Source organism: Cavia porcellus, unplaced genomic scaffold (assembly GCF_034190915.1).
Source record: "Cavia porcellus strain 051 isolate PalLab524CR breed Dunkin Hartley unplaced genomic scaffold, mCavPor4.1 scaffold_8, whole genome shotgun sequence".
NCBI classification, from domain to species: domain Eukaryota; kingdom Metazoa; phylum Chordata; class Mammalia; order Rodentia; family Caviidae; genus Cavia; species Cavia porcellus.
In genome coordinates, this window is record NW_026947491.1 from 91666704 (window position 1) to 91693335 (window position 26632).

General features: G+C 53.2%; 2 protein-coding genes and 2 long non-coding RNA genes across 5 annotated transcripts; 2 read left to right on the plus strand and 2 right to left on the minus strand.

Annotated features, from left to right (window-relative positions):
• Positions 1–2288: 2288 nt before the first annotated feature.
• LOC100723489 (ubiquinol-cytochrome c reductase complex assembly factor 6) lies at positions 2289–7185 on the minus strand. The gene is made up of 2 exons (XM_003461069.5): positions 6958–7185; positions 2289–2734 (listed from the first exon to the last, which is right to left on the minus strand). The coding sequence occupies exons 1-2, from the start codon at positions 7063–7065 to the stop codon at positions 2639–2641; spliced, it is 204 nt and encodes a 67-aa protein (XP_003461117.1). The 5' UTR covers positions 7066–7185; the 3' UTR covers positions 2289–2638.
• Positions 6361–8076, plus strand: LOC134477404 (uncharacterized). Its single transcript, XR_010049466.1, has 2 exons — positions 6361–7035; positions 7308–8076. It is a non-coding gene; the product is annotated as an uncharacterized LOC134477404 (long non-coding RNA).
• Positions 8077–11353: 3277 nt separating this feature from the next.
• Positions 11354–26574, plus strand: Tdg (thymine DNA glycosylase). 2 transcript variants are annotated; one of them, XM_003461073.5, is made up of 10 exons: positions 11354–11545; positions 18529–18674; positions 20963–21204; positions 21893–21962; positions 22992–23127; positions 23258–23340; positions 23419–23513; positions 24073–24244; positions 24445–24567; positions 24985–26574. In XM_003461073.5, exons 1-10 carry the CDS (start codon positions 11523–11525, stop codon positions 25134–25136), a joined length of 1242 nt encoding a protein of 413 aa, XP_003461121.1. In that variant the 5' UTR covers positions 11354–11522; the 3' UTR covers positions 25137–26574. The 2 variants fall into 2 exon arrangements, with proteins under 2 accessions (XP_003461121.1, XP_023418888.1); XM_023563120.2 differs by lacking the exon at positions 11354–11545 and adding an exon at positions 11567–11999.
• LOC134477406 (uncharacterized) lies at positions 13942–20639 on the minus strand. The gene is made up of 2 exons (XR_010049468.1): positions 20514–20639; positions 13942–19957 (listed from the first exon to the last, which is right to left on the minus strand). It is a non-coding gene; the product is annotated as an uncharacterized LOC134477406 (long non-coding RNA).
• Positions 26575–26632: the final 58 nt, after the last annotated feature.

A 26632-nucleotide genomic window follows, 5' to 3' on the forward strand; every position in this document is an offset into this window, starting at 1 on the left:
TACAGAATGCTGCTGGGCGTGGTGGCACAAGCCAGTGATCCCAGCAGTCAGGAAGCTGAGGCAGGAGGATACTCACAATTTCAAGGCCAGCCTGAACTACCTAGTGAGACACTGTCTCAAAAAACAACAAACAGAAAAAAAGGTAAGAGAACAGAATTCTGGAGCACGGGTGGCACATGCCTGAGGTAGCAGCACTCAGGAGGCTGAGGCAGGAGGCTCACTGTGAGTTCAAAGGTGGCCTGGGATACAGAGTTCAAGGCCGGCTTTAATTACATAACAAGGTCCTGCCTCAAGAAAAGGACAGAACCTGAGAAACTTAGGGAACGACAGCCGGAAGAGAAGCACTCGGCCTACACAGGATCTTTTTATGGACTCGAAAAGGAAATTTTCATGGTAGTTTCCAGGACAGCCAGAACAAATCACCAAGAACTAGGAAGCTTAGAGCAGAAGGGCATTAGCCCTAGCTCTGGGGGCCGGAACCTTTACCTCCAGTGCTAGGCCGTGCCCTGTGACCGTGGGTGGAAACCTCCCTGCACCCAGGGACAATCTCCTGTGTCTGAGTCTTCTTCGGTACCAGGAATCAACTCATGACCTGGCACTTGCCAGGCAGGACTGTGCCACTGAGCCATATCCCCGGCCCTTCATCAAGACTTTATGCGGTGTTTTCTTCCTATTAAAGACAGCAGTCCTGTTGGGTCAGGGCCACCTGGTGACCTCATCTTAACCTGGTTAGGTCAACAGACTTTACTTCCAAATAAGGCCACATCCAGGGTACTCGAGTTAGGACTTCCACGCCGGCGTGGGCACAAAATTCAACCCCTAACATACTCATGACCTTTTTCAGTTATTTTATAATACACCCTTTGAGAATCTGCTGCCTGTTGGTCGTGGCTCACGGTATTCTCTATGACCTTCGGCAATCTTAGGGTAGCAGGCAGAACAACTGGTTAGAACAATCATGTTACTTCGGCAAAGGTGGTAACCGCCTTAGCTGTAACAACAGCATGCAACACAGCCTAGAAAGTGACAAACTGGGGTAATCGCTGATACACCGCCTTCAACCCACATGGACTAGATTTGCAGTTACAGAAATCTAGAACAAACGAGAATTATATGCAGTAAGTCAGTCTTTAATGTCAATTTTACCCTCAGGGGTGAAAATTTCAAAGGGCCGAGGACCCGTAGAGAAGCAGAAGAGGAAGAGCTTGGGCCTAAGGCTGGAGGACAGACTGGGATCACCCCAACACTGGGAGGCTGCTGCAGAAGACAGGAGGGAGGGCGGAGGAGAAATAAAACCACGTTCACACTCATGAAAACCGGATCAAACATGAAGGAGAAAACGAAGAAACACAAAAACACGAGAGGAAAAAAGTCCACTTCCAGGTTTGCCTTGGCTGTCACCAGTAGGCAGGGTGTAGAGCCCCAATCGGGTGGACTCGCCAGCAAGCCAGCAGCCGCTCCGCGGTGGGGCAGCGGATCATCTCACGAGCCCGCACCTTTGTTTCTCCTGAAGTTCAGGCTGGATTCCGGCTGTAGGGGCCGAGATCAGACCCACCCAGCCTGCGGCCATCGCGCACCTCTGCAGGCTTGAACTCGGCTGGGAGCTGCTGGACGGAGCCACAGCAGCCCTGAGTTCTGAGCTCAGCTGACCCTTGCTAGATGGCTCCCGGCCAATCGGTCTCTCTCTCCGGAGGACTGAGCCCCCAGCACTCACAGCCAGCTAGTGCAGTACCTCACCCCCACTGTTCCCCTCTACCGCTGCGTCTCTGCAGAGGCCTCTGGGGTCACCAGCAGTCACCGTGTGTCCACAGGTTTGAACCACACCTCTCGCACAGTGGGCCCTGTCTCGGGGAGAAGGCGCTGCTGGGTACTTCTTCTGTCTTTGCTGAAGGCTTTCTCTTCACTCTCAGTGGGCTCCGATTCCCGCTTCAGATCCTGCCTGGGTCAGGGGACCCACTTCCCTCCTCATCTTCCTGGCGTTGCAATATTCCAGCCTCTGCCCGGGACTCTCGGAGAGGCTTTCTGTGCTGCTTACCGCTCCGCCACCATCCCGGAAGTTCTCTCCGAGAAAACTTTTAATTTGATTTCTCAGACTTAAATAATTTCTCAGATGTGAAGGCTAAAGACCTTCTGGCCAAGTTGCAAATGTTATAATTTGGTTATCTACACACTTCCAAAAGAACCTCAAACTGCAAACATTTTCACTTAACACAGTTTAGTGTTTATGAATAGTTTAGTATGAATAGTACTAACATTTAGAGAAGTATTAACTTAGACACTACAAGCACTCATTGCAAACATCACTGTTTATTGCATTTATAATTCCCACTGGCTACGAGAGCCAAGAATACTCAGAGAAACAGCCAGAACTGTAATAGCAGGAGACAGTGAAAATGCTCTGTTTCACAGGCTATTCGGTATCTTCCAAATCACATTAAGAAGCTCGGAATATACAACTCGGCAGTTTTCAAGAGACAGCGGTCAAAGCGTCACAAACTTCACCCTCTCAGCAAGGGCCTCTGCAGCGTCTCTTCCCACAGTAACGGATTCGGATGCTGAAGGACCAGGAGTTGGATTCAATAAATTATTAAACAAGACCCATGCACGGGGCCCCTGCCAGTGCGGTACTGGGCACTTCCTATTGCTGGGAAACCCGAGGTTCATGTTTCGGCTCTTTCAGTCCCAAAAGCTCTGTTCTGAGCTCCCCGGGCTTCGGTGGAATTTCAGGTATCGTCTAGGAAAGAAACAGAAACAAAACACTAAGACGCCGCGCTGTGTCAGACCCTCACTCACCGTGACGGGACGAGTCCTGCTCCTGCTCCACAGCCAGGCTCTCCCAGGAGAACCGCTGCAGGATCGAAGGCCCCTGCCCACCCCGAGTCCAGGGTCCTACCGCCCCGCACTGCGGGATGCACCACTGGACAATGGCAAAACCACTGCGGCCTGGTCTTCCAGGAAAGTGGACAGGAAAGGCAGCAGATGAGTTTCTTTTTTTGTGATGACTTTTCTTCGTAATGATTTTATTCCGAAATAATTCACATACTATGCCATTTTCCCATTTGAATCGTACAAGTGAGAGCTGATTGCAGGCATGTGCCTGTAATTCCGGACTATGGGAGGCTGAAGCAGGGGGATTTCAAGTTCAAGGCCAGCCTGGACAAGTTATGGAGACGGAGCAAAACCCTGTCTCAATTTGAAAAGAAATAGGGGCTAAAGAGAGAACCCAGTGTGAAGGAGCGTGGTTGGTTCTCAGTACTGCCCCACAAAAGAGATACAATTTGGGGCTGGGGACGCAGCTCTGGGGTAGACTACCTGCCCAGCGCACATGAGGCCCACGCGAGAAAAGTGTACAGTTAAGTGGTTTTCAGTATGACACAGTCGCGTATCTGTGAGTCACCACAGTACGTTTCAGAACATTCCCACCAGCGTAAGGAAGCTCCACGCCCAGCAGCATCACCCCATCTCAAGGCAGCCCTCCCCACGGCCGCCAGAACTCTTTTTGATACTGGGGATGGAACTCACGACTTCACACCTGACAGGCAGGCACTGTGCCGCTGAGCCAAATGCCCAGCCCCCTGGAACGTCTCGTCTCCAGATTTACCTGTTCTGGCTGTTGCTTTGTTTTGTTTTGCTTGAAACAAGCCTCAGTGTGTATGTAGTTCGGGCTGACCTTGATCTCACAGTGATCCTCCCGCCTCAGCCTCCCGAGTACTAGGTTACAAGCGCGTGCCACCACACCCAGCTTTTTGGTGTCTCACAGGAGAGGCAGCATACAAAGGGTCCTTTGTGACTGGGTCCTTCCACATAGCTGAATGTTTTCAGGTCCAGCCACACTGTGCCATCCACCTGTACATCGCTTCTTTTCCTTGCTAAATAAAATCCAATGCGCTGACATACCATGCTTTATGGATGCATTCATCAGCCAACAGGCATGTGGATTACATCAACCCTTTGGCTCTACCTTTGTGTTAAGTTTTCCAGTGGACACAGGTTTGTGTGTCTGCTGGGTACAAACTACAACTGGAACCGCTGGGTCCCGCAATGCCCACAGGAGGTGCTGCCAGTGTGTTCCAAAGCAGTCACCTCTGGCCACTTCTCCAGGGATGCCCGGGGGTAGGAATGCCTCCACGTGCCCTGGACACCTCTGCTGCCCAATCTACGACAGCCACACGGGGGGCAGGAAGTGGTCTCTGGCTGTGGCTTTGATCTCCACTTCTCTGATGCCCACTGACACAGAGCGGCCTTTCTTGTGCTTCTTGGTGACCTCTGAACAAGGCCGGGAGGGAAGACGACAGCGGTGTTTGTGCAGCTCTCCCAGAGTGGACGAGGCAGAAGCCCACCTGCAGAGAAGCCAGCCGGGGTTCTGCCTTCCCAAGGAAGGCCAGGCTGTCGCATGTTCCTCAGGAGGGAGGAGGGGACCAAGGGCGGGCATCGGACGTCCAGCACCTGTCACTCCAGACAGCTCTGAGAAGTGGCACGACCTGAGCCAGGTGTGGTGGTGCGTACCTGTCGTTTCAGCAGCCGGGAGGCTGAGGCAGGAGGACTGCCACAAGTTCAAAAGCCAGCCTGGGCTGCGTAATGAGTTCAAGGCCAGCCCGGACTACACAGCAGCACCCTGTCTCAAAATAAAGGTGACAACAGTGGCTTGCTGAGAAGACGCTGCAGGAAGGGGAGGGCGGAGGAGAGAGGCCCGGCCACGGGGGAAGCAACAGAAGGGTGACAAGTGGTGCAGGCGTGGCATAGTGTTCAGATGAATCCCACAGTCCTGTAAGAGTGTTATGGCACCCGAGTTACAGCCTAAACAACTTGAAAGAAACGAGCCACCGGGGCTGGGGATTTAGCTCAGGGGCTGGGGATTTAGCTCATGGGGCTGGGGATTTAGCTCAGCGGCATAAGCACCTGCCTTGCAAGCAGGCAGTCGTGAGTTCAATCCCTGGTACCGATAAAAAGGAAAAAGACCAAAAAAAAAAAAAAAGAAACGAGCCACCTCCTCGGCTCTTGGGGTGCACCATGCAGGACAGTGGGAAGCAAGCTCTCAGGACGCGGCCCCCGGGGCCATCAGGGTCTCAATACTGAGCTGCACCCCAAACTTTAGCTGTCAGACTACAAGGTTTTGCTAGGAGTCAAGAGTACTAGCAGCACAGCCAGGCCGATTCCCAAGACCAGGCAAAGAATGGAAGCGCTTTTGGGGTGAGTGGGCAGGTGGCACCCTAACCCCACTTCCCCTCCTGGCCTTTAAAGGCAGGTGGCACCCTAACCCCGCTTCCCCTCCTGGCCGTTAAACACCCAGAGAGGAGCCCGTCAGTCGGAGGTGGCCTGGACCCTGCAGATGCCCGCTCTGCAGGGTGGACACCAATGACAACAAGATGGGAGCCAAGCCAACCTCCAGGGTCAAGTTCACGCTTTCCTTCCTTTGTGAGAACTGCCGGGGGCTCTTCCCATGTAAGGGAGATCAAACAAACCGTGCTTCTACGGAAACTACTGTCACCTTCTTCCCCATGAAGCCTCTCCGTGCTTCACCGCAGCTCTGCAAAGAGGCGTTCTGCAGCGGGAAGCAGGAGCCTGGGCAGCGCGGGTTGTAGGGACTGCATGTGATGCCAACAGGGACTGAGCAAATGGCATCTGGAATACATACCACACAGGGAGTATCTGCATTTCAGCATACAGGAGCTGAGGGGGCACATGGTGCGGGCGCCACATGCAAGGCCCTGGGTCCAATCGCTAGATCGCAGCAGAAAGAAACAAAACCTGTGCTTGTGTTTCGTGAGTGTGTGTACACACCCACCAACAAGTGGTGGTGACAAAAAAAAAGAAGGGTGATGGGGGGGGTTGTTTACTCAACGCACACCCCTCAACTCAAATGGGTATTTTACAGAGGTACGGTGTGATTCATTAATACAAATAAAAAACAGAAACACCGAACAGCTTGAGTATCAGATCCTTAATCACTGCCTCATTTGAGCTATGACTTTGGGGTCAGGGATGTAGCTCAGTGGCACAGCATCTGCCTGGCATGCACACGGTCCTGAGTTCGATTCCCAGAACCAAAAAAAAAAGTTAGGCTTACCTAAGTTATGGCTTTGAGTCTCTTCCTTCACTTTTGTGAACCTCTGTCTCCTCACTTGACAACAGGGATAAATACTTCCCAACTGTGGTGAAAATCAGCTGCAATTAATTAGTTCCAACACATTGTTGGCTGACTAAATGTCACCCCGTCCAGGCAGTCCTCCAGGGAGAGTCCGGCAGCAAACCACCACATCTGCACACAGCGTGACATTTAGCACACTCTCTGGCGATGATCTACACTATACTTTCTCGTCCCCGCCTCCCTCGATCTCCAGTTCCTGATTTAATAAACGCTTGTTACCATCGACTTAAATTTCTCCGTTCCATGACGGTCTTTATTTGCTTTTCATCCTGCACATTTGCCGATCACCTCCGCCACGCCAAACTCTCTTCCTTTTTTTATAATTATTTTCTTTTTTAGACAGTCTCACTATGCAATGCAAGCTGGCCTTGAGCTGTCTTTGCAGTCCTGGCTAGTCTTGAACTCGCAAGTGACCTCCTGCCTCAGCCTCCCAAGTACTGGGATGACAGGCGTGCGCCTCCACGCCCGACACCAAACGGTCTCTTGTGGAGCTTGCGTTCCAGCGGAGCAAAGCCCAAGCACCGGCGCACACGACTGCGCGCTGCGACCGGCGACCTCGGCAGGCCAGCGCGAGGAGCCCGCAGCAGGAGCCCAGGGCCCGGGAAACCGGGCTCGCGCAGCCACTTCCGGCCCCGCCGGAAGTTAGGGAGAGGACAGCAAGCGCAGGCCACACCGGGGGACGGCACGGCTCAAGAGCTGCCCCGAGGTAGCGTTAGGCGGGACGCGGCCTGGACAGGGGCACAGAGCGGCACAGGCGGAGAGGCCGCCCGGGCCGCCGTGACCCCGCTCCCCGGCCCCAGCCCACTCACCAGGTCGGGGCGGTAGTACCTGTGCACCGCCTCGGCGCCCGCGCACATGGCCAGGAGGCTGGCGGCGAACATCTTCAGGTAGGTGGGCCAGGGCACGCCCGCGGGCATGGTCGGCTGCGGGACGGTCCTCGGCTGCACCGGACCCCCAAAAGGGAGGCACCAGCGGCGCGCCGGAGGGGAATGCGCGGGTACCGCGGGCGCAGGCGCAGGCGCAGGCTCAGACGCACTCACACGCCCGGGCGGAAGTGGGGCTGGGGCACGAAGGAGCCGTTGTTCATTTTTTATCGATTTTCACATCCTTGGCCGCCCCTTGTCACTATCCCCAAACTATCGTGGGGTTTCCTTGACAGGTGGGGTGTCCCAGGCTCGAGCCTGCATTTCCGCATCAGTTTATCCTGCTGCGCGCACAGGGGAAACCGTGCGCCTTTGCCTCTCTTAGGAGTTTGACACTTGGGTGAGGTCACCGCCAGCGAGTGGGGTTAACCGCGCTCACTTTCCGGGTTCTTGGCGTCTTCTGCTACCTGACACAGCGCCATGCCCAGGCAGTGGTGTCCTCGTGCGCTGCTGCTGCTGCTGCTGCTGCTGCTGCTGCTGCTGCTGCTGCTGCTGGAGAAGACACCAGCAGTCAACGTGACCTAGTTACCTGGATTTTTATGAGTGGGTTTTTTGTTGTTGGTGGTACTGGGAATCGAACTCAGGACCTTGCGCTTGCCAGGCAGGTGTTTATGCCGCTGAGCTAAATCTCCGGCTTAACATGAATTTTTAGACAGTGAGTTTTGTTAAGCAATGTTAGTGCAAAAATGAATTCTAAAGCATTAATTTTTTTATGTGTAACACAAATCATGGTTCCTGCATTTTAAAAATAATTGTACAGAGATGTATTTGACACATAATAAATTCTCACAGAGTATCCTTTTGATGCAGTTCGTTCTGCGTGCACATGAAACCATTCCCACAGTGTAGGTAATGAGCATACCCATCACCCTAAAAGTTTCTTTGTGCTTCTTTCTAATGCTTCCCACACTGCTTCATTCCCTAGGTAATCACAGAGCTGCTCTCTGTCACGTTTCCATATTATAGAGTGCTGTATAGAAATGGAATAAAACACTCTGTACTGTTTTTTGGTCTGGTTTATTTTTCGCGCTTTTTTGAGATTCATCCACTTTGTTGCTTGTACCAGTAGTCGACTCTCTTTTATTGCTAAATATGTTTATATCTCCAGTTGGCTGTTCCCTTTACTTCCTGGTGGGTTTTGGTGGCTTCCAGTTGGTTAATGGGAAGAAAGCTGCTGAGAAGAGCACGAGGTGAGGAAGCCTTGTACACAAGTCTTCTGTGAACAGGGGCTCCCTCTCCTACTGGGTATACACCTAAGTGAACATCCGGTGCCTGTGGTAGGTGTATATATGTATACATATTTTTTTAATTAACAAACTTTTCCAGAGTAGTTGTACAATTTGGATATTCCCACTAGCAATGTATGAGAGTTCCAGTTCCTCTGTTTTTCTCCAACACTTGCAATGGTCAGTCGTTTTTAACGATTCTAATAGGTATATACTTTCTCTCATTTTGGTTTTAATTTGTATTTCAATCATGATTAAGGACTCATGTCCATTTGCAAAAACAAAACAAAAAAGGCTTGAACACATACCTTGCACCATGTAAAGAAATTAGAATGAACAATAGGCTTTCATGCCCTTACAGTTGCATTGGTGAAGCATAGATTCAAATATTCTGCCCAGTTTTTTGAAGGTTGTTTTCTTAAAAGTTTTGGCTTTATTCCTTCCTCAAATGTCAGATAGAATTCATGAGATAACCTAACTGGAGTTTTTTTTGTGGCCCAGGCTGGCTTCGAACTCACTGTGCAGCCCAGGCTGACTTCACAGTGATCCTCCTGCCTCAGCTTCCTGAATGCTGGGATTACAGTCATGCCATACTAGTCTAATTTCTTTGTAAAATGCACATAATAATGGCTACTTTGATGGTTAATTTTATGCACTAGCTTCGCTAGGCATGCCACCCAGGACATTTAAGTGTATGTACTTGGATAAAGTGGTTTGTTCTCCATTATGTGGGTGGGCTTCCTGGAGTCTGCTGAAGGTGTGCAGACAGGAAAGGACTGGAGTCCCCTGGAGCAGGAGGGAGTTCTCCTTTGGACCCCAACTGTAAAATGGTGTAATACTTATCTCCTGTTCATGTACTGGAACCTGGTCACCAGTGTGATCGCGTTGGGTGAAGTCGTGAGCAGATTAGATCCTGAGGGCACAGCCCTTGTAACAGAGTCCCAGAGAGCTCCCTCCTGTTCGAGCAAAGATGCCCGCTAACAGGTACATATATCCTCACACCAGGACACAGGGCCTCCACCAGTGCCCCGACAGGGGGCCTCCAGCCCCCAGAGCTGTGGAAAGCAAGTTTTCAGGTTTTGTTTTGGCACCTGAAGGGCTAAGACGTGACACTTGGCTCATGCAGTTATTCCGGGGTTTAAGTGCATTCACCTGTGCCAAGGACCTAGGGCGGCCCAGGGCACATGTTCAACTGTCATGGCTGCCGGCAGTATGACCAAGGTCTCCTGTTCTCCTCAGTGCTCTGAGCTGTTAGTCTCTGAGGTTCCCTATCAATGAGGACACTGGCAGCCACTTGTGAACGAAAACCCACAGCACAAAAAGCCCTGTCTGAAATCCAACCTTGTTGATGTCTTGGGTCAGCTAAGAAGGAAGCCAGCCCCTGCTTCCCCGAAGGCAGAGCGCATTAGCATTGGGAGGAAGAGGGGACAGGGAAAGTGACCGCCCCTCTGGGGGCTCCCTTCACCTTTGCTCCTACCAACAGCTTCGCCCACCAACAGCTTCTCGGAGCAGAGGCTCATTTGGGCTCCCTTCTTTCAGGCTTTCTGGAAACAGCAGATCAAGGCTTCAACTGTGTCCCCCTTCCCAGGATCACTGTCCCTTAAGCTTTCTTTAGCGGCCCAACTGAGCAGAGGACCCTGGTTTAATGCATGGAGCTGGGGGGACCCAGAGACCAGCATTCCCTGGTTGGGTAGGGGGTCCTTGCTGCCCAGGGTTCCCCAGGAAGGAGTCAGGAGCTCTCCACACATTTCAGTCACCAGAAGGCTCTCTGCAGAGTAACCACAGCAATCTACCTGCTTTTGGAACTTTCGCAGGCTGTGGTCCTGAGTCCTAATGAAATCAGAGGATAGGATGGGCTTTTGTTTATTCATTGAGCAGATATTCACTGGACACCTCTCTAATGGACAGAGTGTTCTTAAGAGTTCTGTAACGTTTTAATATCGTTCTGGGCCAGGAATTTAGCTCAGTGGCCTAAGCACCTGCCTGGCAAGCATGAGGTTGTGAGTTTGAACCCGGGTACCAAAGCGCAACAAAAACCAACAAACAACCCTAAAATATCATTCTACCAGGTGTGATGGTGCACACCTGCAATCCCAGCACTAGAGAAGCTAAGACAGGACTGCACTGGAAGCCAGCCTGGGCTACATATTGAATTTAAGGCCCTCTCTCAAAAAACAAAACCCTGAAATACTGCTTCATTTATATTTCCAACAATACAATGCAAACTAACCTACCTTTCTGTACTTGTGAAAGTTCTTGGATCTTAGAATAACAGTGACACAGAGCACCAGCCTTCTCCCAGGTCGCGTGTCCCATGAGTGAAAATAACCCTTTGCTCCTGAGCCAGGGAGGTCTGGATTTAACAGCACTGGCACTTACGGGGGAAGGCTAAGACTGCCACGTTTTTCGTCACGTAAACTAAAGAGACAAAGACGCTTGTCTCTGGAGAGTTATCTGATGAAGTCATTGCACAATCACCAGTGACAGAAACTGAGAGGTGAAAACCCACATACGCTGTGTGGTGGCGCATCCCTGTAACACCAGCACTATGGAGGCTGATGCAGGAAGATCACAAGATCAAGAATCCCAAGGTGCAGCCCCACCTGGGCAAATTAGAGTCCTGTCTCAAATAAATACAAAGGACAGAGTTGTAGCTCAGGGGTACAGTCCCCCTGGGTTCAATGCCCCGGAACCACAAAAACAAAATCCAAAAGCTACACACACGCGTGCGCGCACACACACACACACACACACACACACACCCCACTGTAAGAACCATGAAATAAAAGTGGGGTTTGGAAACGGGCCCATCGCATGCCGTGGCCTCGGGGCTCCCCACGCACCCCCATCACCGTGGCTGGTGATTAATGAACAGTTTTTAATCGGGAGAAGATTTGAGGCAAAAACCTCTGAATAACACACCACGGCCGCCCAGAGCGCAGGGCCACGCGCGCAGCCGGGACTCGCGGGTCTCGCCCCTTCCCGACAGGCCGCGCGGCGGAGAGGCGCCCCGCGGGGGCACGCGATTGGGCGGGCGCGTCACGTGACGGCCGGGCAGCGGAAGTGCCGCGCGGAAGCCGGTCCAGCGGGAGGGGTTAGCGCGGTCTCCCACGGCGGCCATCGGGCTAAAGTCTCCGGTGTCCCCTTGTCGCCGTGCGGGACTGCCGGGACGCTGAGGCCAACGGCCGTGGGCACGGGGGGACCAGCCGCCCGCGCGGCCTGGGCATGGAAGCGGAGGCCGCGGGCAGGTAACGCGGCACCGCCCTCACCGGCCCCTCTCGTCCTCCCTCTCCCGCCTCCCCCTCCCCGACCCCGCGGCGGGCAATGGCGGGCGGGGGTCTGAGCACAAAGGCCTGCCGCGCGTGCGCGCTGCGGGTCTGCGCGGGCGGGAGCCGCCGGCTACCGGGGCCCGGGCGGCTTTCCCTGCATCTGTGCCTGGTTTCGATTTCGCCTAAGCGACCGGCCACCCCGGTGATTCCGGCCATGCAGAGAGCCGGGTCGAGGGACCACCTCCAGCTGTCCTGTTACAGTTAGTCCATGTGCGATGCTTTCCTCCGCGGTCTTAACTAAAAGCAACGCTGAGGGTCACGTACTGCGGCGATGGGGATGGGTATGACGCTGTCAAGGAGTGATTTCAAAATTGGCTGAGGTTTCCAGTGGCCTCGAGACGATCGTTTCAAAAATGTATTTCGAGAGGGTTAGGTAAGTCAGAGAAGTTCTGAAAAAGTAGATTTGAATTATTGACAGAAAGCTAAACTAGAAAAATAAGGTGACTGAATCTTTAAAAGGAAAAGGTATATAGTCATTTCCATTGAAATAAAAACACTGTTAATCCTAATGAAGAATTATTCTTTCGGTGTCTGATGGGTTGCTGAACTTTCAGGACAGTTTGTAAAAGGAGGGTCTGTAAAAGGAGGGTCTGCAGTCCTGAAACTGGTGGTGTGGAGTTTTGGGGTTGGTTTGGTTTGGTTTGACTTTTAACATGTGAAGATTCAAGCCAGGGCTTCACACAGGCCTAGGCAAGTGCCCTACCTCTGAGTAATATCCCCAGGCCAGGAGCAGCACACCAAAATAAGCAAAATAAGTGGCCTTTAAAGTTTAGTAATAAATCACCATACCTAAGCTTGCCCTTTTCTCTTGTGTTATGGTGACCCAATTCTGGAATACAATTCTCTGCTTCTTTCTTAGAAGTACTTTGCAAATGAGAAATTCACCAGACCTTGTAAAAATCTCTCTCCCATTTGTTCTCTTGCATCACATGAGAACTGGAACCAACCAAAGCCTATCATCAGGTGAATTACACAATATAATGCCTTGTTCAACAAAATGGCTTCTGTGGTTCTGCTCAAAGCTCTGGCTGTATGTATATGTCTTCATGCATCAGACTTGCAGAGCTTTGCCTTCAGAAAATGTGGAAAATTTTGCATAATATTCAAAGACTTTATCTTTGGGGGTTCTGAAATGACTCCAATACTAAGTAGCCCTCGGAAGGTGGTCTCGGTTACCCTTGACTTTGGTCTGATAAGTTAATGGAATGCTGGGTGTAGTTTACTTGTTATTTGGAAAGCAAGTGTCAAACCATTCAAAGAAAAAATATTCCGTGGGTGTAGACTGTTTTTAGATGGGAAACTACATAGTTCAAGAGTCTTAAACTGTGTTTACAGTCCAATAAACCAGAGAAAAAAGGAGAAATCAAGTAAAACACCCCGTACATGTCCAGTGACCTCAAGCATGAAAAGGATTTTGTAAAAGTAAAAGGTGTGCTGAGCATGGTGGCTCACGCCTGTCATCCCAGCACTCGGGAGGCCGAGGCAGGAGGATTGTTGCAAGTTCGAGACCAGCCTGGGCTACACAGTGAGCTCACCGTCAGTCTGAACTCTACAGCAAGACCCTGTCTTAAAAGACAAAAACAAACAAATGAAAAAGTAAAAGATGCAAGATAGGAAGATAGGATGGCAGATCAGAAGGGACTGCAAGGGCTGAGGATTTAGCTCAGTGGTGTAAGCGCCTGCCTGCCTGGCAAGTGCAAACTCATGAGTTTAATCCCCAGTACCAAAAAAAAAAAAAAAAAAAAAAAAAAAAAAAAAAAAAAGTGGTGACTGGAAAAGCATGATAGACCATGGAGAACACAGATGGAGTTGGCCTTGCTGGCGCGTGACTGCTCAAGATCAGTGAGGGCCACTCAGAGAACTTCAGGTCCTCCCCGTATTTCAGGAGAAGGCCAATTACAGCAGTCCTAAACCAGATGTGGTGGTGCACACCTGTAACCTCAGCACTCAGGAACCTGAGGCAGGAAGATTGCCATGAGTTCTAAGCCAGGTGGGTGAGGCCCCATCTCAAAAAGCAAAACAAAAAATCCAGATAATGCCAGTTCTTGAGAAGCTGTAAACAGCAGGTCAGCAACCTGAAGAATGAGAATAAGCACTGTCCCCCCACCCACCCCTGGCCTTGCCTGCCAGCACACAGTTAACTGGAGCCTCCACTGTCCAGTCCTCCCCAAGCCCCACCCCGGAGTGCTTGAGGATCTTGGGGCATCTGCATATAAACCCTGTGCTGTATTATAAATTGCCACAGATCATTTGTAGAGAAGGAATGTATTGTCATAGATAGGTTTCTGGGTTTTTTGAAGGATGATACATGTCTCTGAGATAGCAGGTCAGATTATTTTTGTTGTTTATTTTTCACTTCTTAATTGCCAACAGTGACTTCTAGGATTTAATTTTTAGTTTCTGAGTTCCAGACTTTCAAAAGATACTTAAATGGCCCCTAGCTATATTAAGGAACCACATTTCAGGTGACAGTTTTAAAAGTGAAGAAGCCTTTTATAATGTGAGTGCTGTCTCAGTGTGGACTGGGTTTTGTCAGGTGCTCTAAGTGGCACTGAGAATGTTAGTGTGAAATGTGGGTTAGCAGCAGGTGCGTTGCCTTCCTGACCATGTGACAGTGACAGACTGGCGAACCTACTGTGTTCTTCAGGTCATTCATTTATTGTGATCACATGAGGTGTGGGTAAGCCATGGCTTCGATCCCCAGAACTGCAAAACACAAGTATATCTTAGTCACTTTATCATCGCTGGGACAAAGTAGCTGCCACCCACAACTTAAAGGGAGAGGGGGAGAGGTTTGCTTTGTGTCACAATGTTAGATGTTTCAGTGCTGACTGGCACACAGAAACGGCATGCAGAAGGGTCTGAGGTGGAGGACTGTCCACATCCGGGCAGCCAGGCAGGAGGAAAGAGAAGAGAGGAGCCCGGGCAGAGAACCACCTTCTAAGTTACGCCCCGGTGGTCTGTCGCTGCATACCAGGCTCTCCTGGTGTGGCACTGTTTAGCCACAGCACCCCCATGATAGGATCACATTCAGAGAGCCCCACCTGCACCCCATGAGTGCATGGGAGTTTTGGGGGTCATTCTAGATCTAAAGCAGAATATTGTGGCCCTGGCCCCCTCAGGACTCATGTGTATCTTTTATGTAAAATGCATTTAGTCTGTCTCTGAGGTTTGCCAAAGTGTTAACAGTTCCAGCATTGCTGAAAAGTCGAGCCTTCTCCAAGAGTAGAGGCAAACTCTTAGCTATGAGCCCGTGTAAAAATCAAAAAAGCAAAGGTAAACGCTTTGAGCATACACTGGCGCAGCACAAACATTGTCATTCTAGAGGGAAGAACAGGAGGATGAAAAGGAACTGGACAAAAGCAAGGCTGGAAGCCAGCAGGGCAAATACTAGCTTGTAGTTTCATGTCCAGGACCCCAGGACAGGCTGGGGCAGGATGTGGGTTCCAAAGGCGTGGGAAGCCCTGCCGCTGCCGCATGCTCAGTGCAGTTGTCATGACCTCCCTCTGAGGCTGGCCTCTGCCTGACTGCGTGCGGCTCTCCTCAGGAGACAAGCCCACTCCTGTTGCCTCCAGCTTTCCTGGGTCCCCACTGTGCTTTTGGCTTCACTCAGCCACACACACTCCCAGGCCCTCGTCTGAAATGTGAGTGGAAGCCTCCCTGACCCTACAGTTCTTGCATTGTGCTTGCCCATGTGGCTCACGCCAGGGTCTGCCACCAGCCCAAGCAGGCCCTCTTAGACCTTGGCTACAGAGGCTTCCAAGTGCCTGGATGGCCGGGCACTGACTCAGATCCCAGGGAACCAGTTTCCTGTGCAGCCTTTCTCCAACAGAGTGCCCTGGGCTGTCTTCCACTGCTGCACATGTTTGGTAGGGTTCGGAGTGTCTTGCTGATTCCTGAGATGTCCTCAGGGTCTCGTTCCTGTTTCACTTAGGCAAAGCAATTGGCTTCTTTTAACGTTAATCTCAGAAGCTGTACTCTCTGTGGCCCCACGTGTTGGCTCTTCCTTTCTGGTGAAACTACAAAGCCCTAAAATCATTTAGTTTTACCATTGCTCCTGATTCACACTGTAAAACCTGACTGACAGCAGCCAGAAGTATCCATACCGTGCCCGAACTTTGGGCTGCCTTGAAATTTCCTCTCCTAGGTTCATTGGGCCACCACCCCTTTAGCTCAGTCCTCCAGAAAGTCTCAGAATGTGGGCAGCATGTAGACAAATTTTCTGCTAGAGCGCAACCCACATGGCCTGGAGTCCAGCTCTGAATGGTATTCCTGTCCGAGCTGAAACCTCCCGAGCCAGTCTTGACCAACCACCTTTCTGTCTGTTTTCTGATCTTCTGACTTCTGACCAGAGTCTCCATCATCAGCTCACAGCATGCGAAGGCTTCTCCAGCAGACATCTTCCCACCTTCCAGACTCCTCCTGGTAACCAATGCCGAAGGCTGCTGCACCACGTGGCTGGACGTGGTCTCAACAGTGGTCCCCCTCTTGGTACCAGAGCATGCTTTAGTCACTTTCTCCGGCCAGGACAAAATATCTGACACTCGCAACTCGAGAGGTTTATTTCCCCTCACCGTTCCAGAAGTTTCAGGGCATGGATGGCAGGCTCCAAGCAGCAGTGGCCTGGTGTGGAGGACAGATGCCCCTCTCGCAGCAGCCAGGAAGCAGTCCTGGAGGGGGACAGACCTTCCAGGCCCCGTCCCCAGTGATGGTCTTCCAGCCAGGCCTCTTCTAGCAGCGTCTTCCGCTGTCACACCCTGCCATTACCTTGCACAGGCACAGGCTTGCCTTGGAGCAGACGAGCACCTGGGGGTGTTCCAGGGCTGAAGCGGAACCGGGTGTCAGGTTCACTGCTAGGTGTTCAGTCCGAAAGTGATCGCAGTGCTGGTGTCAGAACTGCCACTGTCCACGGTCAAGGCACCTGGTCATTTTATTAGAATCCTCTGAGTATCACTCCTCCAGATCTCGCAGTCTGATCTTAACTGTATCCAGGTTCTCCTTAGAATATTTAGATCATAAGCAGCGAATAGCCAGTGTTTCAACAATTTAAGAGAGTTATTAGTGCTACTAAAGAAAATCCTGCAAAAAGAGGGCATTTTGCTTTGTGCTGAGCACAGTTCTGAGCTCATCACTTTCCTTTACTATAACATTTTAGTAGTGGCACACACCTGTCATCCTAGCACTCAGGAAGTTGACGCAGGAGGATCACAAGTTGAAGGCCAATCTAGGCTACATCGTGAGTTTGAGGCTGGCCTGAACTACATAGTGAGACCCTGTGTCAAATAGGCAAATAATGTATTTTTTAAACATTTAACCTCTGTCCCATGTCTGTATATTTTCTCTATGTGCAGCTTTAGCTTATGTGCTACTTTATATATATATATATATATATATTTATTTATTTATTTTTTACTGTAAAATATATATTAAGAGGTGGGGGTGACACATTAAGACTTCAGTGACATAGCACCTGCCTAGTAAACTTGAGGTCCTGAGTTCAGTTCCCGGTACCAAAAACAAAACAAAGCAAAACAAAATAAAATAAAAATTAAACTTTCCCGTGCTTTTAGATCAGTGGGACCAGTTTCTATTAGCAGCCCAGTATTCTCATGTCAGTATACTGTAGTTTATTAACTCCCTGTCTCTTAATTTTTGCATAAGTTAAGAGTGGTGTATTCAAGGCCAGGGATTTAGCTCAGTGGCACAAGCGCCTGCCTGGCAAGTGCTAGGTTGGGAGTTCGATCCCCTGTACCAAAAGAAAAAAAAAGAATGATGTATTCAAAAAGTAAGGCTCTCTAGATACAGATCAGTGCTGTTCTCACTGGTTCTCAGCCGTGTTTTCTCCCGTTGGAGCATCCAGCATGCAAGCCTGCACAACCCATACTGAGGTCGTGTCCTGGCTCCCGTCTCTGAACCATCTCACTACAGGGCCTCGCCCCTCTGACCTTTCTCCATGCAGCAGACACAGGCTGCCCAGTGCCTTCTACGTGCTCGATGCGTCCAGCTTCCTTCCTGATGATGGCGCCCTCTTCCGGACTCTTCCTCTGTTCACTGCCCAGGCTTTGGGCTGGCAGCAGCAGCCTAAGGGAAGGACTCCCAATTACTGGACAGCGTGTGAAGGTTTTCTTCTAAGGCCCCCATGTTCCTTCCTTTAAACAGAATTGAACAGTGTTCAGAAGAGCTTAGAGATTTTTTTCTCATAAATTGAATAGATTTTTATGAAAACAATCATTCCTAGCCCCACTGGGTGACAAACCACAGCCAGCAATAACAAAAGCCAGGTCTAGTGAGTACATAAGAAAATAGGTGAATGCATCAAAAGAAAACCATGATGTAGGTTGAAGGGGATCTTTCCACAGAAAACTACATCCCAGAGGCTGGGGACACACATTGCATCTGAACAGGCTAACGCCCGGGGGGACGGGCCTTGCAAGTCTGTCCACTAGAAAACCCCAGAAGCAGGCCGACTTGACACAGCGGGCAGGAGTTGTGGGTGACACTTGGTGTCATCAGGGACCGTGTCCTGTCTAAAGCACTGGGAGAGGGAGGCTGTTTGCCTAGGAGCTAGTACCTCCTCCACCATTACGTCCTCTCGGTAGATACTACAGCCTGCTGACAGGATATCGGGATCTGGGGAGTCATCTTACAGCTGACCATTTAAACTTGCATTTAGGCTGCCCCAGTGTACAGAGCTGCAACCCCTGCACTGGGGATGGGGTAGGAGGACGGAGCATTTGAGACCAGCCTGGGCTACACCCTGAACTCTTCTTCAACAGGAGAAAAGCTTGAAGAAGGCTAGGGATGTGGCTCAGCCTGTGGCTTTGATCACTAATATTGTAAAAACAGACAAAACCTCCCATTCAGATAATTTGATGATCACTGTGAACCACTTGTCTTTCCAGCTATTCCCTTGAGCAAGCTCAAGCATTCTACCCGTTCGCCTATCAGCCAGTGATGGCTGAGGCTCCTGACCTGGCAGCCCCGGTGGCCGAGCAGCAGATGCCTCCAGAAGCCCCCGCCCCAGCTCCTGACCAGGAACCTGCGAAAGGTAGTGGCCACCTCGACAACCTAGAACAGTGACGCCCTGGCTTTTCCACTGCACGGGAACAGGTTGCGGGAGGCCTGCAGCTCTGCCTCAGCGCCGTCCACTGTCCAAGCAGTCAGTGTGTGCCGGGCACGGCAGGAGTCCTGGGAGTGAAAGACCCTGGACGGGACACTGGAGCCAGGGCCTAGCGAGGAGCAGTAAGAGAAGAGGCTGCCCGGACCCTCGGACCCTCGAGGCTGAGTGTTACCCGGAGGGCTGCACATCCTGTCCTGAAGGCCTCAGGGCATGAGCCAGGGGAGTGTGTCACCGAGTGACAGCGCACAGAGACAGGAAAGGAGGGGGTGGATGCACTGTGGGCCATCAGTGTTCTTGGGAACGGAGATCCAGGGTCTCCGCTGTCTGATTAGCCAGTGCAGGCCGGGGCAGAAGGGGTGGATGGGCAGGTTACCATCATAATCCACCGTGCTGCATTGTCCTCAGTGGACTTCATACAGTTCCACTGACCACCAAGATCCAGTGATGGAGAGGAAGCGAGGTTTCCACATCCAGGGGTAGCGCAGGGCAGCCCCGGACAGATCCTGTGTCCGTGGGGATGACTGATGTAGACAGCGCGTTTAAAATCAGGCCGCAGCCACTGGAGGTGCTAAGATCCCCACTTGGGAGGCTGAAGCAGCAGTTCAAGGCCAGCCAGGGAAACTTAGCAAGACCCAGCCTCAGACTCAAAACTACCCAGAAAATGAGGCTGGAGATACAGGGATGCAGCGGGTGTAGAGAGCAGGCAAGGCCGTGGAGCTGTTGGAGTGTCTGGACGGAGCGAGGGTGACAGGAGCAGGCGGAGGACGCGGTGGGACGCACGTGGAGGCGGTGTCCTGAGCATGGGAGTGAATTTCCTTCAGGACCCGGGAGAGCGAGGGCTTGGGAGAAGCTGTCACTCTGCTCTGTGACAGTACGCTGAGGCTCACTTAGCGCCAGCTGGATGCGATGAAGGCCTCAAGGTGGCGTCACAGTGGCAGAATACACTGGGAGGGCTCAAGAAGCCGGAGGTGTGGGCCCCACGGTCCCCTCCAGGGGCTCTTGCCCCATCAGCCTGAGGGCTGGGCTCCTGTTGTGGGCTCCCCTGTGTCAAAGGGAACCCCAAAGGGTTGGAGGAGGCGGGTGCGGAGAAGGTGGCGGCTTCCTCCAGCAAAGCAGTGTTGCTACAAGAAACGTGCTCGGGGCTGGGGATTTAGCTCAGCGGCATAAGCACGTGCCTTGCAAGCAGGCGGTCATGAGTTCGATCTCCAGTACTGATAAAAAAAAAGAAGAAGAAAATCAAAATTAAGAAATGTGCTCACAGCTCACTGTAGGGGCCTGGAGCACCCTGAGTCCTCTGCACTGAGCCGCTTCCGCCTGTCTCTGTCGGTCTGGGTAGGCATCCGGGGAGCCACTGGGGCTCCCCAGCTGCAAACTGCAGGTGCCAGGCCTTCCCATAGGGAGCGACCGAAGTAACGTGATGCAGCAGAGAAGAAAGACTGTGCCCATCCTGCCAGTCCTGGTGGAGGAATCCCCAGATAGGAGTGAAGGAGAGGGGTGGGGGAAGCACAGAAGGGGGTGCTGGAACTCGGGGTCAGACTGGCGTCGTGGCACCCCAGCATCCCAGACTGCAAGTTCTGTGCTACATCTCAAGCGCCTGTCATAGAAAAAGAGTTAAGGGTGAGAAAGCCTGCGGGTAGCTAGATCAGCGGGTCTCAGCGGGTCCCTGCAGCCAGGGCACATCAGGCAGGGCCAGGCACCCAACGGTGGGCGGGCGGAGGCCACCTAGGACGCCCGGGCCGGGCGTGGAGGGCGGAGCCCTGCTCTTACCTGAGGAAGATGCTTCCAGCCCGGAGCGTGTGTCTCAGCACCTCTGCATCACTCAGTAGACACAGCACACCCCGAAATCTCCAAGACAAGCTCAGCAGCCATTTCGGGTTTTCTGCTGCTGGAAACTGAGTTGAAATCATTGTTTTAATCTCTCAGGCATTTACCTTTAGATGTGCTGTGCATAGTGCATGATGCTGTGTGTCCCGAGGAGCCGAGGTGACAGTAACCTCATGCGGCAACATGTGTCTGACTATGGGGGTGGGGGTGTGACCCCAACAAACCCTCTTGCCAGGGGCAAGGCGAGACACTGCCAAGGAGGCCGTGTGGGAGTGGGAGGGGCGGTCAGGGAGCAGGGTGGCAGGGCGGCCCAGGGTCACTCTGCTGGGAAGCCGCCCGCAGGGTCCCCAGGCCAGCATCTCCATAGCTCGGTCTGCACGCCCTCCTTCCAGAGGCTCGCAGGGGAAGGAAAAGGAAAGCCAGGGCGTCGGAACCCGCAGCACCCGCCGAACCCAAGAAGCCCGCCGAGTCCAAAAAGTCTGGCAAGTCGGCCAAGTCCAAGGAGAAGCAGGAAAAGATCACGGACGCGTTCAAGGTGAAGCGGAAAGTAGACCGCTTCAACGGCGTGTCCGAGGCCGAGCTCCTGACCAAGACGCTGCCTGATATCCTGACCTTCAACCTGGACATCGTGATTGTAAGCACGTGGTCTCCCTTTGCTTCATAAGCAGCACCACCGGTCGGCTTTGCTTCGGGCCCCTGTCTGAGCCCTCCTGTCTGAGCGGGGGCCACCGTGCGATGGCGCCAGGCTTCAGGGCCTGCCTGCCGCCAACACAGGCAGGTCTAACTCCTCTTCTCCTTGCAGCCTCTTTTCAACACTGTTGGCAGTAGACGCTGGTTCCGTTGTATGCGGATAGTGGGTGCACTGGCAGAGCCCCTCCTTTGCCTCCCGCCCACTTTTCTGAGTACTGGCTCTTCCTGGTGCCGGGTTGATGTGCACGGCGGGGCAGTGCAGTGTTCCCCTGGCTGATCGGGACTGGTGGGACTGGGTGGTGCCTGCACGGGTCCGAGTGGCAGCCATTGCCCCAGCAGGGATTCCGTCCGTAACTGGGCTCCTGTGCAGGTGACAGGGGGACCAGGCTGTGGCGAGGCAGCGGCTGACTAGAGGATGCCCCACGCCCTCTCCCCAGCTGGGGAGGCGGGACTGGTCTCGTGCTTCTTGTAGAATACATTTTTTTGACCAAGAGTAAATCTGATGATGTTGATGATGCTGCATTAAGAGTGTCTGTATCACCAGTTAGTTTTGTCTGCTGCTCCTTCCCTGAAATGCTAAAGCTTGTGCCCTACTTTTTCAGACTAAAATGTGTAATTATTTTGTTTCATAGATCGGCATCAATCCAGGCCTCATGGCTGCTTACAAAGGCCATCATTACCCTGGACCTGGAAACCATTTCTGTAAGTGCTTCATTTGCTTTTAAATGAGCTGTCCTGGCGCACGTGGTGGTGCACCCCTGTGATCCCTGCTCCTTGGGAGAGTAAGGCAGCACAGATGGAAGCTTGAGGCCAGCCTGGGCAACTTAATGAGACCCTGTCTCTCACACACACACACACGCACACGCACACACACGCGCGCGTGCACGCATGCACGCACACACAGAAAGAAGAAAGATGTGATGCAGCTCGGCGTAGAGAGCTTGCCTGGCATTGCAGGCCCTGCGCTGAGTCCTCAACCCTCCCGCCCACCCCCATCTGTCTGTAGCAGCAGTCATCTGTCTGTCTGTCTGGTTTTGACCAACTGTGGTTTTATTGGTTTATTTTGGTACTGGGGAATGAACCTCGGGCCTCACAACAGGCAAGCGCTTTCCTTCTGAGCTATTCCCCAGCTGCCTCTTTTGAATTGCTTTCTGTGAGTTTGGCTAATTTTTAAAAATTAGTTTTTGAGTGATCACCTACAGCGACAGGCGCAGCAGTGTTGTGTGCCGGTGTAGACCAAACATTGACTTCCCAGGTTTCTGGTGATCTGTCCTGGGTGAGGGTCAGGGCCCTGACCCCTGGCCATCTCGGACTCTTCATACAGGCAGAAAATAGGAGCAAAGGCTCAGGCTCTGGGGGCATTTGGAGCCTAAGGTCACCACTGCAGTCCCCTGCAGATTGTCCAGGCAAATTTTCCTCCCCAGTACTGCCCAGCAGAACCGTGGGCACCATGGCCAGGAGTTGCAGGAGAAACATTCAGGGCAGCCAATGAGAACTTACTTTGGGAGATAATAGTGCACTGTCTGCATTAAAGGTTTTCTAGAGAGGTCTGAGCTCTTAAAACCTTCTGGCGTTAAGGTATCGGTCTGTGACACTGTGTCGAGTGGCCGGGGTGAGCAGTTGTCAGGAAGGAGGCCGGGGGAGCTTCCCGCAGCAAGCAGCTGTAGCTCGGAGTGGGGCGCTAACTGCATCCCAGGTTCTCTGACCAGACGCATGGACCTCTCTCCGCAGGGAAGTGTCTCTTCATGTCGGGGCTGAGCGAGGTCCAGCTGAACCACATGGACGACCACACCCTGCCTGGGAAGTACGGGATCGGCTTCACCAACATGGTGGAGAGGACCACGCCAGGCAGCAAGGACCTCTCCAGGTATGGCCGGCCGGCTCTGCACTGAGTGCAGCCCACGCGTGATGGGATCTCGTTGAAAGCTACCCGAATTTAGTGGATCACAAAGATTGTCACATTTGTATATTTTTACTACTTCTTAATTCAATTTTAGTAAAGAATTTCGTGAAGGAGGACGTATTCTAGTACAGAAATTACAGAAATATCAGCCACGCATAGCGGTGTTTAATGGAAAATGTAAGATTTACTTCTAAATTTGATCTGTTTTCCATGCTGACATTAGAGCAATGTAAATATGTTTGTATTTCGTCGTAGGTATTTATGAAATTTTTAGTAGAGAAGTTTTTGGAGTAAGAGTTAAGAACTTGGAATTTGGGCTTCAACCCCACAAGATTCCTGACACAGAAACTGTAAGTCCTTAAAATTGTGTTTGTAATCAGCTGGGTGGGAATTTTTTTTTTTTTCTTTTAATTGCTGTATCCATTTCAATGTATGCTATTAAACTACACCATACCCTGTTTTACTAAGTGACATCTATATATCAGCTGTTATTAGCTAAAAATTCAGATATGGTTAGCATGTTACCAGAAAGATATGGGTTCCTCAGGCTTTAGGGCGAGACCATCACGAGGCGCAGCAGCACCTGGCAAGCTCCTGTCTGCAGCGTCTCCGGATTCTTAGCCTCAGCTTGGCTTCTTAGGTGTTGTTGACACCCAGTCGGCAGCGCACAGGTCACTGCTGCGCATCTGAGTTCAGCCAACCGCATTGACTGCCTCCGAAAGGCCCGGGCAAAGGGGGCGGCGGGCACCGGGGGACGTCCACGCAGTCCCCTGCCCTTCCTCCCTTTGGAGAGGAAAAGCCTGTTGGTGGACTGACACCGGGGAGGAGGGTTGGAAGCGGCCTGCAGCCGCTGCCCCCAGCGGACGCGGGACAGGCGCGCCATCCCTGACCCGAGCTGCCTGCCCCCAGCTGTGCTACGTAATGCCGTCGTCCAGCGCGCGGTGCGCGCAGTTCCCCCGCGCCCAGGACAAGGTGCACTACTACATCAAGCTCAAGGACCTGCGGGACCAGCTCAGGGGCTTCGAGCGCAACACGGACGTGCAGGAAGTGCGCTACACCTTCGACCTGCAGCTGGCCCAGGGTGAGCGTGCGCGGGCGGGGTGTCCTCGCCTCGCGGTCAGCGCGCGGTCATCACGGTTCCGGCAGTACAGTGTGGCCTACTGCCGGGAAGCGCTCACCGCCCCAAACCGAGCGCGGCGGGCTCACAGCGCCCAGGGTCCCGTGCGGCCTGGCGCCCATCGCATTTAAGGGGATGATTCAGGCATCGCTTTGCCCCCGCAGAGGACGCCAAGAAGATGGCCGTGAAGGAGGAGCAGTACGACCCGGGCTACGAAGCTGCCTACGGCGGGGCCTACACCGGGGCCCCAGACCCGGACCCGGACGGTGGCGCCCCCGGCGGGCTGGGTAGGACAGGGCTCCCTTCCCCTCCCCCCTCGGGCGTGGGCGAGGTGAGCGGGATGCCCAGTGGGCACTGATGTGTAGCCAGTGGGTTGCATCGGGCGCCGGAGCGGGTCCAAGGTGGCCGCTGTGCATCTGCCCGGTAGCTCGTGAAGCTCAGAGTCCTGAAAGGGTGGTGGGTGACAGGGCCTGGGTGATGGGGCCTGGGGTGATGGTCGGGTCGACCCTTTGTGCCACACAGCAAACCCGCCCTTCCTAAGTGACCGGTAAGGGGCAGCGTGTGTGGCAGAGGTGCCACGTGGGGTTTGTTCCCGGAGCCTCGTCCTCCGTGTCCCCAGGAGCCCCCACCGTCCCCATAGGCCCCCCAACCTGCAAAGCCCCCGGGTGCGCCCAGACCCTGAAGCCCACCTCCCTCCCCTGCAGCTGCCGGCACGGGGCCAGGACAGTCTGAGTCGGCGTGCGGTGACCTCCCGAGCGGGCAGTGGCTGCCCCAGCCCCAGCCTTTCACGGACCGGATCCCCGCCTTCGCCGCCCACCCCGGGCTGCAGGAGCCGGGGGCAGCGGGCCGCGCATGAGGATGGAGCTCGGCCGCTGCAGCTCCCGAGGGGCCGCGGACCCTGCGTCCCTGGCCGGGGCCCAGCGCGGAGCCCCCGAGAAGTGGCCCGTAGGACCGAGTGGTTTGGAAGGGAAAAGTGGGGCTTTTTACGTGTTTTTGTATTGAACTAGCTATCACTGCGGCTTTTTATAGACTGCATTTCGTCCATGAAGACACTGATTCTCCTGGGGGGGGGGGGTCACCCTTGATGTGTAATTTTAGAAAACAGCAGGCCGGCTGAGCGTGCGTGGTGGTACACACCTGTAATCCCGGCCACTCGGGAGGCTGACGCGGACTGCCTGAGTTCAGGGCCAGCCTGGGCTGTGTAGGGAGACCCAGGGCAGCAGCTGAATGTTTACACTTGATTCCCGACTGAGCACGTCAGGAGGCCAGTACCCTTGTGTGCCCAGACGGGCATCGGACCAGACTCCTCGGGGGAGTGCGGGCGTGCAGCCCGGGGGCACTCTCCTCGGGGGACTGGTGCGGGCAGTGGGCTCAGGCCGCCTTCCTTTGCCGTCACAGTGTGTGACAGTGGCCTAGAGTGCAGACCCAGTATGACCTGGACCTGCAGACAGGCTGACCCGTGTGCTACCCCTGGTGGGGCCGCACTGCTGCTGCTTGTGTCTGTAACTCGGGGAGTCCTGTGACTCCCCGTTGGTGCTGTCTCCCCTGCTTTCCCCTCCTGGGCCTCCGGGTGCTGACACGGAGCTCGCCCAGAGGGCCACTGTCCGGCCGAGCCCGTGGTGCTGCAGGTGTTGGATAAACTTATTTAGCAGGTGCTGCGTGCACATGTAGTGCACTGCCCCAGGTGTGCTCCTGCCAGGTCAGTGTAACAATTTACAAACCCTCCGCGCCCTTGACAGGGAAGCTCATGGAGAGGAGGAATGCTGTTCCTTTGTGATTTTCCAATGTGATTTTCATGGTGCTACAGACAGCACAGCCCGGGCCTGGTGGCTGTCAGAGCCGGGTACCTAGAGATGCCACTCTCACGCACCCTGCCCACTCCCCACATCCTGCTGCCATGCAACCCAGGGCCACTGAGTCCGCAGCGAGGAGACCCCAGCAGGCTTCCCTGTCCCCCAGGGGGGTGCACAGCCACTGGTGTATTTATAGTAAGAGAAGCAAACCCTCCTAAACCTTACTGTGCTTTTTAGCTCTCGTGATGATGGACTTACTTCCTCTGTGCGGTCATGCTGTGTGAGTGGCTCGTGTTATTTAAAGTGCACTGTACTGCTGTCCCCTGGGTGGTTCTGGGGTGAGGGTGGCTCGCGGCAGGACCGGGAGGACTGGGTGACTTTCTCCTGTGCTGGGCTCCTTGGGGTGCAGGAAGTGCCTTTGGGGGACACAGCCCCTCCCCAGGGGCTAGGCTTCCCGAGGTGTGTGAGGCTTTTCCATTAAACAGTATGGAAAGATCTTAAGGCGCAGTTGAAAGTGTGGTGGTTTCTGCCATTAAATGCCTGAGACTGCTAACCTTTC